Source organism: Ixodes scapularis, unplaced genomic scaffold (assembly GCF_016920785.2).
Source record: "Ixodes scapularis isolate PalLabHiFi unplaced genomic scaffold, ASM1692078v2 PGA_scaffold6__148_contigs__length_123643588, whole genome shotgun sequence".
Classification (NCBI taxonomy): Eukaryota; Metazoa; Arthropoda; class Arachnida; order Ixodida; family Ixodidae; genus Ixodes; species Ixodes scapularis.
In genome coordinates, this window is record NW_024609881.1 from 26,051,277 (window position 1) to 26,067,353 (window position 16,077).

At 47.3% G+C, this 16,077-nt stretch overlaps 1 protein-coding gene across 1 annotated transcript in view; it reads left to right on the plus strand.

The window, feature by feature from the left end:
- The window catches only part of LOC8036683 (fatty acid synthase-like), a 157,598-nt gene that overhangs the window by 46,524 nt on the left and 94,997 nt on the right, over window positions 1-16,077 (plus strand). Inside the window, 5 exon segments of the mRNA XM_042294718.1 lie at window positions 1,033-1,188; window positions 2,398-2,625; window positions 3,638-3,827; window positions 5,769-5,998; window positions 11,319-11,552. Coding sequence (XP_042150652.1) covers window positions 1,033-1,188; window positions 2,398-2,625; window positions 3,638-3,827; window positions 5,769-5,998; window positions 11,319-11,552 — 1,038 coding nt within the window.

Consider the following 16,077-nt stretch of genomic DNA (forward strand, 5'->3'; position numbering starts at 1 on the left):
CCCCCCCCGAAGTCACGTGACCACCCCCAGGGTCACGTGACCCCCCCCCCCCCCGCCGAGGTCACGTGACCTCCCCGATGCCGTCATCGTCACTGATGACGTCCCCGGCATCCGCATCGTCATCACTGATGACGTCATCAGTGACGTCACTGATGACCTCACCGGCATCCGCATCGTCATCGTCAACATCACTGATGACGTCGTCAGTTACGTCACTGATGACGTCACCGGCATCCGCATCGTCATCGTCATCATCACGGATTACGTCATCAGTGACGTCACTGATGACGTAACCGAAATCCGCATCGTCATCGTCATCATCGCTGATGACGTCAACCGGCATCCGCATCGTCATCGTCATCATCATTGATGACGTCATCAGTGACGTCACTGATGACATCACCGGCATCCGCATCGTCATCATCACGGATGACGTCATCAGTGACGTCACTGATGACATTATCGGCATCGTCACATGACCCCCCAAGGTCACGTGACCCCCCCAGGTCACTTCACCCCCCAGTATCCTTCCCTCCTCCTCCTCAAGAGCTGCGCTCTAATTCGGTGTTACAGGGAGTTGTAAACGGCTTTCACTTTTTTTTTATTCTTTGCCAGGCGATTCATTTTGGTGTCAGAAGACTACCCAATCAATATTTTGCTACAGCGTCACATACATTTTAATAAAGTAAAAAAAAACGCAATTGCTCGAAACCGAAATTGGCAGGGAAGGAAGAAGATATAATGAGAAGAAGTTGGCAGAAGTCACGTGGCCTGTGCAACTTCTTTTTTTTTATGCAAAATAAAGCTAGAAAACATCTAGGTGCAGAGCTTGAAAGTGACGTTCTGCTGCTTCCTTCCGTATATTAAAGTGTTGCCAGTGATATGGTCCTATTGGGACCGCCGATGTCTACGTCTGTCATTCCGAAGTGGTAGAAATGCCCGGGACCATTTCCTTTAGATTATTCTTAACTCTGGTGCCCGGGGCTTTTGCATGGACGAGAATGCTCACGGCAGGCCTGTGTCCCCTCGTAGGCCACCCTGGACCGGCTGGAGGCGGACGGACCCTTGCCGGACTCAGCCTACGCCCTGCTCAACCGGGTCGGGCAGCCCAGCGTCAGCCAGTTCCCGTTCCGCGGGTACTCCGTGGTGGCCGTGGACGGCTCCCGCAGGCCCATGAAGGGGATAGAGGTCGGTACCAGCCTTCCTCCAGTCTCGATGGATCATAGCTCAGGCACCACAGACCCTGCACTATTGCGTCGTGGGCGGTGTTCTTCTAGGGACGTGTCTATCGTAATTCCTCGAGATTGGGATAGCTTTGAACGTGCGGTCTAGTACAAGTGAATTTTGTGCGAATAAAGCTCAATCTTGAACTGCAATTATTTTTCCTTGGAATTAGCTCGTCGTAGGTTGCGTTTCTGTCAAAATAAAAACACGCATGAGGCGTGTACACGAGGCCTGTTCAAAAGGCGTGTTATGCAAGGCATGTGCCAGTCATGTGGAAGGCTTGTATAAGACCTGTGCATTGCATGTACATGTACAAGGCATGCGCCAGGAATGCCACAAGGCATTTGAAAGGTACTATCTGCAAGGAGCTTTATCAGAGGCTTCCGTTTTACAGTGCTAGCTGTTAGTGCCCTTTCCCGGCAATAAGTGCTCACATTCGAACGCAAAAACCCACTCTACACCAGAGCCACTGTTCTCCATCTCCTCGTCGTTCCTCACAAAAGGCAAGGCTCCTTCTCACCCCCCCCCCGTTCCTCCCCCCTGTAGGCCTGCGCTGTTCTGAAAACCCACGTGATCACGGGGAGACCGCTCCTCGCCTCCCAATCATTCTGCTACATCCACATACCCTCCCGCAACGCCCTCCCTTCCTCCCCCCCCCCCCCCTCCAGCAGCTTCTGTTCCGAAACACCCACGATGTCGCACTGTCCGGACACGCTCCCTCTCCTCCCCACTTCCGCCACCCAGGTTCCGTTCTCGCGTCTCTCCGCGCCTCTACGGAACAGTTTGCATACATTCTTTCGCTTCTTCCACCGCAGGTGCAGTCACGGGCGCCCCCGTTCTAAAAGAGCGTCTTAGCCCCCCCCCCCCCCTCAAAAAAAACAACTAAAAAACACGTCTTTGTGTCCTCCAACACATGCAACATCTCGCACAATCGTTCCATTAAATAGCACGTCTCCTCCATCAGTTCCACTAAAAGCAAAGACCCATGGCAAACATATGATACAGCACACTAGCTGAAGGCGAATCTCCTTCAACGTGCCTTTCCACAACGCGGCAGCTACCCCTCTCAATCGCAGCAAGCATTGTGTGGTCGTTAGCCATTTCTTTTTTGTCCGCGACCGCACCCGAGCTGCGTGAGCGTCCTGACCGTTGGCCCTTTCTCCCACGGTACAGCGTGCCCCGTCTGAGAAGCGGCCGCTGTGGTTTGTCTTCACGGGGATGGGCTGCCAGTGGAACGGCATGGCCCGCCAGATGATGCAGTTCGACGAGTTTGCCAACTCCATCCGGCGCTCTCACGAGCTCCTGGTGCCCTTCGGCATCGACCTCGTAGACCTGATCACCAGCGACAACGCCAAAAACCAAACGATGGTGTCTCCCTTTGTCTCCATCGCCGCCGTGCAGGTGAGCCGCGGTAGAGAACCCAAATTTAAGAAGAAGCTCAGGCGGTTTTTCTGTAGCGACCCAGATTAAACACAATTTCGGAATACCCAGGGTCACACTTTCCGGCGCGTGATATTTATCAATCCTAACTACGGGAATGGCTGTTGAGAAAGTGGCGAATGAAGGTGATGTTAAATTGGACATTCGAATTTCGCCCCATTGTCGAGTGGGGCGACGGGGCCCGTTTCGTTCGATTTTCAATTTACACTTTTCTGCACCGGTGTAGGGTGGTGCGGTAAATGGAACGAGCCCACCATGTGTCGCAGTGTTTCCCGCATGTCTTTCTGATTTGCTGGCATGAGCTTATAAGCAGCATTCATTTCGTATAACCAAATTTATTGTAGCCTGTTGGAAACAATTGCTCTACTGGCCCTCATATTGTCCCATGTTACAACATCTAAAATCACCTTTTGAGTCTTGCTTCCGGATCAAAGTTAAAACTTTAACATCTTCAGAAAAAAAAATATTGTAAAACACCCCCCTCCCCCCCCCCCTCCTCCGCTTTCGCAGGTGTGTCTAGGGCAACTCATTTTTTATTTAAAAAACTAGATACACCAACTTTTAGCAAAGAAATGTTATAAATGAGAAAGCATGAACTGTCCCATGGAGCAGAGCCGGCGTTGTCCTTAACCACAAAAAACGGCAAAGAAATTCCCTCCGCAGAAATTCTCTTAAAATGGCTCTGATGCAGTACACGAAGCCAGTGTTTTCGTGCATAATAAAACTAGAATACTAGGTACGGATCTTGCAAATGGTGTATTTTCGCTGCTTCGTTTACACTAAAGCATCGCCAGCAATATGGGCCCACTGCGACCACCGACGTCCGCGTCTGTGCCTCCCCGTTCCGAAGCGACGGAAATACGTGGGACCTTTTCCTCTAGACACTTATATGTTACCTTTGTGAGCCGCACGCGTCTGTTTTCAGTCTTTTCGGGTAAGATTGGCAGGACGGAGGACGTTGCGCTTCCCGCAGGTAGCGCTGGTGTCCATGCTGAAGGCGGTGGGGGTGCAGCCGGACGGCATCGTGGGTCACTCGTTGGGCGAGATCGGGTGCGGCTTTGCCGACGGGGGCTTCACGGCCGAGCAGGCGGTGCTGTGCGCCTACTGGTGGGGGCACTGCACGGAGCTGTGCAACCTGCCCAAGGGTGCCATGGCCGCCGTTGGTCAGTCTGCCCTTCTCGGCGCGGGTCGTTGTCTGCAGGTCGTCTCGTCTGGACGTGGGCTTTCTGTGTGCTGTCGAGGCTGCTGGCCACTCCCTCAAGTCTAAATACACTGATGCCTCGTTAGTAATGCGCAAATAGTGGATTTTGAGTTCGAAACGATTTCGAAGCAGGAAGGGGTTTTGCTCGAATATTTTCTAGTTCAATGTTGACTAGTTTTTTTGAGCCTTTTACTACCGTGCACAAACCAAAATTCAGCTGAACCCACGCGGATAGATCCCAACCTTCCTCTTGTCCACTTTTAAACTCGGTTAATTTTAGTATAGCTATATTTATGAACGGTCACATATCGAAAAAACACAACTGTCGCAGCTACCCTATTCTAGGAGTTCTATAAATCTGCTTGCTACGTGCAAATATTGTTTCTTCAGAATGAAATTTGAAAAACAAAAAAAAACAAAAAAAAAACAGGAATGATGTGCGTAGGCTGTCAAGACATCGCTGCCTATGTTTTACTCTCGCATAATCGCTGCGGGATCGTCCCGTTGAGTGCGCTTCTCACCAAGCACCTCTGTACTGCGGAAATGAAACGAGTATTGCTTCTCCGCAGTTCAGGGGCCCAGTGTGAAGCGCACTCAACGGGGCTAACTCAATGGGATCGATACCTTGAAAAGCATGAATAGAGAGTTTTAGTAGATCGTTCCCATGACTCCGATAACGACACCCGATACTCCGCCACCGCCTTCCTTGCGCATGCATAGTATCGTTATCGGGGCTGTCGGAGATATCGGAACGATCTACTAAAACTCTCTATTATCCCAGTTCATATCAAAGCGAATATCGAATAGCGTATTATTTGAAAGTACTATTAGAATTTTTTTTAATATCTGCACCACACTGCTCGTTAGTAGTTACTATGGACACCTCCGTCTCCTCAAAAAAAGCATTCATAATCCAAGTGCATACTAACGAGACAAAAATGCATATTTATCCAGTTCGCCCCCGAGAATGTTGTCTATGTTTAGAAACCTTCGTTTTCGGGTAAAACCCAATATTTACCGATATTCGTACCCCGAACATGCTGCCTAAAAAAGCAAGTTGAATGCATTTTTCTCCGGAATTCGGAAAATGAATTTCACTTTTTTTTTCAGATTTGTCAACCTAGGAGTGTGGAGCTCTAGATTGAAGGGTGGTCAGTGGGGCTAGTTGATCGGCTTTTATTTGTGTACTTCGCGTCATCTTGCTCGTCTCGGTGCCTTTAATTGTAATCCTCCGCCACATAGTTTAATAAAATCATTAACAGAACTTGTTGAAAACGTGCTCAACAGGAGAAGCTTTGAAGTTCTATTTTCTGGAAAAAAAAATGTTATTTTTACAAAGGCAATTTCAGTGAGATATTCACTCGAGCCACTCTTAAGAGCCGAGAAAGCGCTTGAAAGCGGAGCCCTTATGATGCAATCAATTCAATAACGTTGACCTAGAGCAGACTGGTGGCGATGGCCGGTATTACTCAAGAGCTTTTTTGTCAATGTTACCTGAGAGCGTCGTCATGTTAGTCAAAACCTGCATGCTGTAAAATGTTTACGCGTAAAAATTACTAGAAGATGGCATTGCACTCCTGCAATGCAACGCCTCTGAAAAAGACGACATTGCGGAAATTGGGAGCAATTCAAACGGTAGCAGCTGCTAGAAGTGAGCTGCCCTAACACGAGTATGGACTTCGTGGTGTATTGGCATTGCGCTATTGCCCGATACCTCAGACAACCGAATGCCGTGCTGACGTTGTTGTGCTTTGCGAATGAAAGTTGTGATGTTGAGGTAACGTTGTCAATAAACATTGTATGTGCTCATCCAACCAATGATTGCTATCTCTACGGAGCCGTACTGGACATGGCCAGCGATCTCTTGCCTTAACTGGCAGGATCTCTGTCCGGCCTCTCCCAGGCCTCACCTGGGAGCAGGCGAAGCAGCGTTGCCGCGACGGAGTGGTCCCGGCCTGCCACAACGCGGAGGACTCGGTGACGGTGTCCGGCCCGGCCGAGGCGGTGGTGGAGCTGGTGGCACAGCTCAAGGCAGAGGATGTGTCTGCACGGGAGATGAGCAGCGTGGACGTGGCCTTCCACAGCCACTACGTGCAGCCCGTCGGGCCGGTCCTGCAGGAGGTTCTCGAAAAGGTGGGGCCCGCTGTCCCTTGCGTGCTCCCGCGCATACCCACTGCCGTGCATAAATTTTCTTGTTAACTATTTTTTGTTGTTGTTTTTGTCTTGCGTTTTTCTTCTTTTTTTTTTTTTTTTTTTTTTTGGGCGACTGGAAATTTTTTTTAGGCAGCGTCTGTTTCAGTTTGTTCCTTTGTTATTCCAGAACGGTGAATCTTCGCCATTCAACCTCGCACTCCATGGCAAACACACAGATTTCTATAACTTAGAAATTAATCCTGAATCCGAAAAATGTAAAAATGAGAAATTTGCGGTTCGCGGTTCTGAATGAACTGCACATTGTTCCTTAACACCGAGTGGCAGTCCAAAAAAAGTGCCCTCAGGTTGCGAAGTCAAGGTATCGTTTTGCATTGTCCCGAAAACAACAGCGCGAGAAAATTGTCCTCGCTTGGAGGCACGCGGACATCAATTAATGCCGTGCCAATAAATAAGCGCGTAATTGATACGCGAGTATATTCTATAAAGCGTGACACTTCGTTGAATTTACCCGAGACTTGGGTAGAAGCAGTGGGGGGTGGCAAACCAGTATCTCCCCCCCCCCCCCCGGGTCGCATATTTTTACTAGTGATGGGCCGAACTTTTGCCGAACTTTTCTAAAGATTCGGCAAAAATACACTGTTACCAGACTTAACATTATATTTAGTTTCTTCTGACAAAAAAAGGTTTATGTTTTTTTTAGAGCGCAGCTCTTAGGCGCCCGTTTCTGGCTTGAGCGGCGTCGGCGTAACCAAGGTCACCCCAAGGTCACGCGACACCCCAAGGTCACCCCAAGGTCACGTGACCCCTCCCAAGGTCATCCCAAGGTCACGTGACCCCTCCCAAGGTCACGCGACCCCCTCCCCCCCTCAAAGTCACGCGGCAACCCCCCCCCCCCCCCCCCCCCCCCCGAGGTCAGGTGACCCTCCCAGAGCATATTAAAGAATGAAGGGAGGAGGAGAAGGAGGAGGAGGGGTCTACCCTCCCCTCAGTACCCTTCCCTCTTCCTCCTCAAGAGCTGCCCTCCAATTCGGCGTTACAGGGAGTTGTAAACGGCTTTCACTTTTTTCTTAAAAACAACATGTAGTGCCTATTGAAAAAGTTATGACTAAATAAGGTGATATTACAAGATAATTGTATCGATGTCGCTTTTGTGTGTTTACTGGCAGTTTTAGTGTTTGCTTGCAGAAAGTGGCGTGACAACGAGGTTGGGTAGCAGCCGGCGCAGTCACGATTCACACTTCGAGAGTTTTGATTTTGAATCTTCATCAGCGCACGCCTGCAAGTGTGTTTACATTGTTAAAACAAAGGCAATCACTGCGTTTGTACTTTCTCTGGGAGTCTCCGTTTCGTGCGCGAAAACGAATGTAACGGTTGCTGAGCCTTCACCAGAAGAAACAACAATATTAAAGTAAATATGCACGTTTTTGGATTAGAGTTACTTGACGTTAGCTTTGCATGGAAGTGTGCGTTCCACATTCGCAACGTGTCGTTCTTAACCTTTTAAAATTCCGGTTTCTGGTGTTAGAACCCACACGGACGTTTAGGAAGTTAGGGAGAGTTAGGAATGTCGGATGTGCAACGTCGAGCATGATTGTTCTGTTTTAGTTTTATGCAGATACATGGAAAATCGCGAAATAACGCGAACTAAAAAGCAATATTTTTCTGTTTTGGCACAAACTACTTGTGAGCAGAAAACAAGATTGTTATAATAATAATAAGAATAATAATTTTATTTGCACATACCGGAAGGGGCCCATGTGGTGGTGTGCGGGGCTAGGCAGATAGGTGAAAACCCTTACGCAGAGCGCCTGCCAGCCAGACCTGTACGTAGTTAAACTACTTTACTCAAGCTGCTGTAGTTTAATTACTTTTCTGGATAGTTTAATAACTTTCAATTACATTTCTATTTTGGTTATTAGTGGTTTAACTACTTTTCCGAGTGACTTCTACCCAAATTACAAATTACTTTCTAATTTCAGTGGTTGTTGTGCCTATCAACAGAGATAAGACGTTGGAAGATCAGCTGATATTTTCAGAGGGGGAAGCATGTGGTGTAGAAAAGGGGGGGAGGAAGAAAGTGACTTGAATAGTCCAAAACCCCCCAAAAAAATTTAACGAGTCCCCCACTGAAACAACACTGCTGCGAGGCGCGGGGAGCGAACAGACACGACGCAAGAGAGGCCGAGCAACTGTGGCATTAGCGCCGAAGACTTGCGTTTCTTTGTATCCAGAAGCTCAAGGAGACGTGACGCATTTGAAGAAAGGGCTTGTCCTCGCTTCTCCCCTATGTAGGAATTCTTACCCACTACAGGAGGTATACACACTACATCCTCACTCAAAGGAGGGTAACAAAGTGCAGCACCCGCTCTGAAGTTAATCTGGTGCTCCTGTATAGCTTGTGCTGTCTTTCAAGACGTCATCTGGTCATTTCTCTGAGTGAAGTAATGGCGGCTATAAGACCGATACAAATAAGTGCCTTATAAGTTGATTGTGTAAAGTGGTACGTCACCGAGAATAAAGCAATTCATCTATTGAGTATTAGTTGCCGCCATTTCCAGAAACAAATAAAAACTGATGCACCTCTGATTTTGCCGCCCTTTCCGAAAAAAACTGATGCACCTCCGATTTCCCCTGCAGCAATGCAAACAATCCAGTTAAAAAAAAACGCTGTATAGGGAATGAAAGGTCATTCTGAAAGAGTGTGTTAAAAAGTACTTCTACTTTACTTTGGAAGTACATTGTATTCATAGTACATCACTTCAAGTTCATTGCACCCGGTGTACTTACTAATTTACTTGAAGTGCATTACCTGTCATGTAATTTGTACTTCCAAGTAGTTTTAGACGTACTTTACGGAACACTGTAAGCAATCAAACACTGTCTGCAAAATCAAGCTCCGGCAGTGCTAAACCTCAATGGTGAAATGATACATCCGCAGTGCATCCTTGACCAAAAAGAAGTACGCAACAATTAGGCATGCAGAAGCAGAACCAGCTATTAAAGCATTTCTGTGAAAACACAAGCGCCGCTTTATATTCGGCTAGCAGAATTTCGCTAACGCATCAAAACCTATGTAAGTGCTTCCCTGTTAGCATAAAAAATAAAAGTCACTTCAAAAGTAATTCACTACTTTTTAAGGTAATTAGTAATTTACTCAATTACTTTTCATTTGAGTAACTTCTACTCTAGTCAAATTACTTTTGAGGCTAATACTCAGTAACTTAACTTAATTACTTTTTTTGAGTAGCTTGTACATGTCTGCTACCAGCCCGCCACCACATATGAAAAAACAAAACAGACAAATATATATGTTCAGAGTATGCACACTACAGAAAGTACGTAAAAAGGAAACAAAAAAGGGAGAAAACATGTATCACAATATGAAGAGGATACCAGCTGCATCCCATACATTCCGGCAAGCTCTCGTGACTCTGCCCCGCTTGACGGAAGTGGGCTGCGCACACTGAGGGTAATTGTCAGTTGTCAGTCATTGTTTCAACTACCTCGTTGTATCAACGTAAAGGTCAAATGAAAATCACGTTATCCAGAATACACCTCATCATTTGTCACTTACGCAGTGGACTGCGTAAGTTGCTGTTCGATCTTATGTTCTTGAGGCAGAAAATATTGACGAGAACCACACTCGCAAAAGCTCACAAACGCGCAGTTGCCGTGTCGCCTACTCCATACCTCGCCGTAACCGCTGGCGCTGGTTGTACTAAACTGTGCGATGGTAAGCACGCGACTGCGCGGCGTCCATTTTCGATTCATGGTCCCGCGCGTTCGTGCGCGTGCGCAGACATTTGTAAAATTTTTGGCGAATTTTTGCCGAACTTTCCTTCACAATTTCGTCATGTGCGGAACTTTGCCGAATCTGAAGTTCGGCAGATTCGGTCTATCAATTTTACGGCGTGTGTGTGTGTAGGTGTTGTAAAAGAGGGGGGGGGGAGAGGAGAGGGCCAGTTGGTGTATGCGCACTGGGCGCTTTGGTCACTGGCTCCTTTTACGGCGCAGGCGATAGACTCCCTAGCAACGACGCTCACGCCGGATTGGCTGCTCGGCAACGCGCGGGAACTTAAATTTCGGATTCGGACGGCGCGTTTATCACTCGAAGCGCGTTAACCCACCCCTGCGGCTGCGATCACGCAGCTTCGCGGCGATGGTGTGCGGCTGCTAATTACAAAACTATTAACCCACTTAGCCCCCCCCCCCCCCCTCCCCGCCGCCCCCGTACACGCCGCTTTGCGGTGTCCAGCCGGCAACCCAAGCCCCGCTGTCCCTTATGCAGCTCCGTCAATAGAGTCCCATACGATTTAGTTCAGCGATGTTTCGTCAACAACATTTGTTGTTTTTTTTTTTTTGTTTTTTCAGTGTTAGTCTTAAAAAAGGAATGTCGTAAATATCGCCGGATGCCTCGACAAAGCAAAATGTTTGAGGAAAAAACCTTAAAAAAAGTAAGCCCACACCATAGAACCCGGGTCTGATACGTACGAGGCACACATCTTACCACAAAGTTACGCTACGGCTTCGGAAACTCGCACAGCAACCGCTGCCTATGTTGGCGGTGGCAGCCCCTATCTCCACGAACCAGCGAATCCGGCGTGAGCGCCGTTGCTAGGGTTTGTATCACCTGCGCGTTAAAAATATGCCCCCGCGGGTCGGGGGGCGGTGTCCTTGGTATTCCTTGGGCGCCGCCAGCCAGTGTTTGCCCTGCCCAGTGGCGGCTGTTTCAGGAGGGCAAAACACATGCCTTGCCCCCCCCCCCCCCCCCCCACTCTGAGAACTGGGGGGGAAACGCCCCCCTTGCCCCCCCCCCCCCCCCGGTTGGTACGCCAATGGGTAGAAGAGAAACGACAAACTGTTGAGGGAACACAGAACAGGGCGTCTCCGCATTTCCTACATATATATTTTCGTGGTACTGCGTTACTTGCACTGAAATTTGCATCCAGAGTGCAGGAAATACCCTGGCATGAGATGCGCACCGGTGAAAAAGTTTGGCTGTCAAAGGGTTAACCTGCAAAAGGGTATTCATTCTTTCTCGCGCGAGTTGAAACATGATTGTGCCCGGTGTAGAAATAACCCTGAAATACTTCCGGAATTCTGAACTAACTTTAAGTTTTCGAGTGTTTACGAAAAACAAATCTACGCCCTGTCTCGGGAAAATGGTCGCTTAGAGCACTGGCAGATGTAATTCACCCTTACGGCGAAAAAATTGTTCCACCACCCGGGGCAGCCGCTTGCACCGCCGCAAGCGGGGCGGTCGTCGCCTCACCGTTGACGGTGCCCCGCGTCCTCTAAGGTGGTCCCCGAGCCCCGCCCCCGTACGGAGCGCTGGATCAGCTCGTCGGTGCCGCAGAGCCGCTGGGGGGAGCCGCTGGCCCGGAACTGCTCGGCGGCCTACCACGTGAACAACCTGCTCTCGCCCGTCCTCTTCCGGGAGGCCCTGGAGCACGTGCCCAAAGACGCCATCGTGGTCGAGATTGCGCCACACTGCCTGCTGCAGGCCAACCTGCGCCAGGCCCTGGGACCGGAGGTGGGTTTCTTTCCTTAATCTACGAGACGTCTGCCCGTCTTTCTTTGTACCCAAGTATTGTATTCGCTAGATATTAAACACCCGAAAATTGGAAACAAAATATTGAACAACAAACCTGCGTGTGTGGTGTCCACTTTTCTTTTTCCTAAGATGTTTCCAGTGTTTGAGATGTCGAAAGTACACATGCTCGCCAGCGCATTCTTTGTTATTTCTACCAATGGATTCATATTAATAGAAACGTGAATACATTCGCATTAATAAAGATGTGAATACATAAATGTTAATCTATCAATTCACAATGATATAAACGTTTTTGCAGAGGAACAACATGAAAACAAATAACATTTAAGGCTTCTTAACTCACCTGCGACTACTTACGACCGAGTGCATCAAGACTTCTTACGATATCTTAAGACAAGAGAACACACTGGCACCATTTATGAGGTGAACATGGAGCTGCATTTTACTAGAGCGAAGGTTTTGCAGTATTTTCGTGATCATATGTACATACTATCCGAGATATGGTCATCTATTGCATTCACAAAAGTTTTTCAAGCCAACAAAAAAAAAAAGTGTAAATCCAGAAATTTTGAGTGTTTTACGGCTGCCCTATAGATCATCATTATCATCATCATCATCATCATCATCATCATAATCATCGCGATCGTTTATTTTACCTTGAAGGACCAGGGGCATTATACAAGGGAGTGAAGACTTAAAAAAAACATGCAACACAGATATTTAAAAACAAAAACACGCTGCAATCCATTTATAGGTTAGCAAAAATAAGGTAATGGTTGCAGCAATTTTCTTCGTGTCAGATATGAAAACAATTATGTCAGGCAGTGCGTTCCCGTCGTCAATGGCCAATTGTAAAGTAGACATTTGGTGAGTGACGGTTGAAGGTGAAATCGGACGGAGTATAGAAGAATGGTTTAAACGAGGGAAAATGCGGTGAAGTGGCGATAGCAAACTTTGCTTGAGATGATTGTTGTAATGAAATATCCTATGAAGAAGAGAAAGACGAGACAGCCTGCGGCGGTGATAATATGTGCCAAGGTTCGCTGATTGGCTAAATCATGATGTGCTTGCATAAGGGGAATAGTTAGAATAAATAAAACGGAGGGCTCTGCTTTGAACGGATTTCAGGTTGTTAGTTTGGTATGCCTGCCACGGTGACCATATGGAGGGAGCGAACTTTAGTTTAGTTTTGACCAAGCTATATTGTTTTACTGGGGATGTAGCTTGTCTGAGATTACGACTAAGAAATCAGAGAGTGCGGTTAGCATCGGCAATGACAGATGTTATGTGAGTGGTCCATGAGGGGTCAGATGTCAGATGAATCCCTAGGTATTTATACGATGAACAAGCAGTTACTGAGATGTTAGAAAGGTGGTAAGAGGAAGATAGAACATGTGAACTGCGGGAAAGCGTTATCGATTTACAGCTATTATAGTTTAAAGCAATTTGCCATTTTGACAACACTGACATATAAGTTGGAGATCGTTCTGCAAGATTAGTTGATCGTGGCGTGAATGAATCGGTCGTTAGATGACACAGTCATCGGCGAAAAAACGCACTGCAGAAGAGATGCCATGGTGGAGATCACTAATGTAGATTAAAAAAGGGGGCCAAGAACGGTTCACTGAGGGGCGCCAGCTGTTACCATATTTGTGGTAGAGTTTACATTGCTAATAGAAGTTTACAGAGTGAGATTTGTGAGAAATTCAGAAATCCATTTGACTACAGAAGGGTGACTATTAATATATATTAGTTTCATTAAAAGACGTTGATGAGGGATTCTGTCGAATGCTTTGGAGAGGTCAATGAAGATGGTGTCAGTTTGAACATTGGAATCGAAATTTGAGTAAACGTCAGTTAGAAACGCTGTTAGCTGAGTTTCGCAAGAGCATGACGTGCCAAATTTGTGCTGGTGCTTGAAAGGGAGGTTGTGAGAGCATAGAAAGTTTGTTATGCTTGAATAGAAAATAAGCTTTAAGAGTTTACATAAAACGCTGGTGAGCGAGATGGGACGATAGTTGCTGATTAGATGGCGATCGCCTGTTTTATGAATGGGTATGACGTTAGGGATTTTCAAATCGGATGGTACTTTTGAGAGTTTAAGAGATTGAGAGAATATGTCGCAGGGAAAAGTGGAAGAAATGTATTTGGTGTTTATTAATACCTTAGAGTTAATTTGTTTGTCTCCAGAGCTGGAGGACACCTTCAGTTGATCAATTGCCTTAAGTACTCCATTGCGGTCAATTAAGATAGGATTTATAAGAGGGTGAATGAATGGGCACGAGTCGGGAATATTTAGCAAGTCCTCGTTAGTAAAGATGGAGCAGAATAAATTGTTAATAGCCAGAGCGCCGTGTTTACCTGAAAGCGGAATCCCGTCGTCATCTACAAATTGCAATGGAGGTGATAGGGCCAGGTTGATTATTTTCCAAAACTTTTTTTAGTTTGGTGGTTTGTATGTTGGGGAGGTTGTGACTATAGAATTTTGTTTTGGCATGATTAATGGCGGATTTATAAGCTTTATCGCATTCGTCATAGGCGTTCCAAGAAGCCGTAGTGTAAACAGCCTTAGCCCGCTTATAGAGTATTTTTTTCTTGTTGGAATAACTATGGATTGTTTTATTGTACCAAGGGTTAGTGTTATCAGATATAATACGGGTCAGTGGCTTAAAACGTTCGATTAGGTACATCAGTTTATTTTTGAAGAGAGTCCAGTTTTCATTAACCATTCTTTCCTAGAAGTTAACTGAGAAAGTGTTATAAAAATCTTCGAGGTTCGAGTTGATAGATGCGTAGTCAGCTCCCGCGTAATTGCGAATGAATGCCGGGCAATTGATGTTACTGAAGAGTGAGGTCTTGGCTTAAGCATAAGTCGAGTGTATTGCTACAGTGATTAGTAATCCTAATAGACTGAGTGATAACATTTGAAAAGCTAAAATCTAAACAAAAGTCTATAATTTTTTGAGAAATGCGTAACTAAAAGAGAGGGCAGGCCAGTCAATGTTCGGGTAATTGAAATCCCCAAAGAGAGTAACAAAGGCGTTAGGGTCTTTAGTTGTGATTTCAGAAATACACTTATATAGCTTGGTAACAAATTCTTCATCGCTATGTGGCGGTCTGTTGCACACACCCACTATTACGCGGGACGTCGTAGCGACGTACACCCAAACAACTGCCAAGTCGGTAAGGATCGGTATAACCCGAGACGGAATATGATTTTTTATAGGTAAAAGCACGCCTCCCCTCTCTTAGCAGATCTATCACACCTATACACACGGAAGTTTGGGTAGATAGGAAAATGTTCGGTATCAGATATATAAGGTCTTAGCCACGTCTCGGTAAGTACAAGCAAATCTGCGTTGCATGCTTCAATCAAAAAAATCGCATCGTCTCTTTTTGGTATCAAGCTTCTAATGTTGAGAAAAAGATTGAATGATCAGAAGGTTTGTTACCGATATCATGGCGTTTCGCAGGTTGATTGAGTGACGAAAGAAGTCAAAGCCGTTGACAACTCCCTGTAACGCCGAATTAGAGCGCAGCTCTTGAGGAGGAAGAGGGAAGTGTATACCCCTCCTCCTCCTCCTCCCCTCATTCTTCAATCTCCTCCGGGGGGTCACGTGACCTCGGGGGGTTTACATGACCTCGGGGGAGGTCACGTGACCTCGGGGGGGGGGGGGGGGGGGTCAGGTGATTTCGGGGGGGTTTACGCGACCTCGGGGGGGTCACGTGACCCTGGGAGGGAGGGGACACGTGACCGTGGCGGAAGGGGTCACGTGACCTCCGGGGGGTCACACGCTGACGTCGCTCAAGCCAGAAACGGGCCCCTAAGAGCTCCGCTCTAAAAACGAAATGAACGCTGGCATCGCTATGCACTATTTTTACTTTCAGCGCACCAAGAGTGGTGTCAAATATATAACACGTATTGTCTATAAACAGCTTATCGTGACGCAGCTTGTAAGTCGTGCCTTTATACTTCGCAAAATAAAGAAAGTGACGGCGTGCAAGTCGGACGGAAAGGGAAAAATCTTCACTGGTAGCCACACGTGTTCCTCTGAGCTAAACTGCGCCGAAGAAAGAATGCCCTCTTTATCTTCAAATGATTAAAACTTCACAATTATAGGGCGAATTTTCTGCGGATTGAACTCTCCTAAGTGGCGTTCTCTTTCAATTTTACTTGAGTCGACATTCACGCCTAGGTTTCTGGAGCATAGGCCAGTTAAGAAGCCCTTGGACTGAGATCACGTTTCCCTATCGGTATTAGAGCACTGCACGGGCCGGAATTTCTAGGCCCGGCCCGACCCGGCCTGGTAGAGACACGGCCCGGGCCCGGCCCGAGCCCGACAGAATTTTTAATTTCTAGGCCCGGCCCGACCCGGCCCGGAAGAAACACGGCCCGGGCCCGGCCCGAGCCCGACAGAATTGTTAATTTCAAGGCCCCACCCGACCCGGCCCGATGGCTGTAGCCCGAAACAACCCATTTCCGTTTGAACCCGTCCTGTTTCGA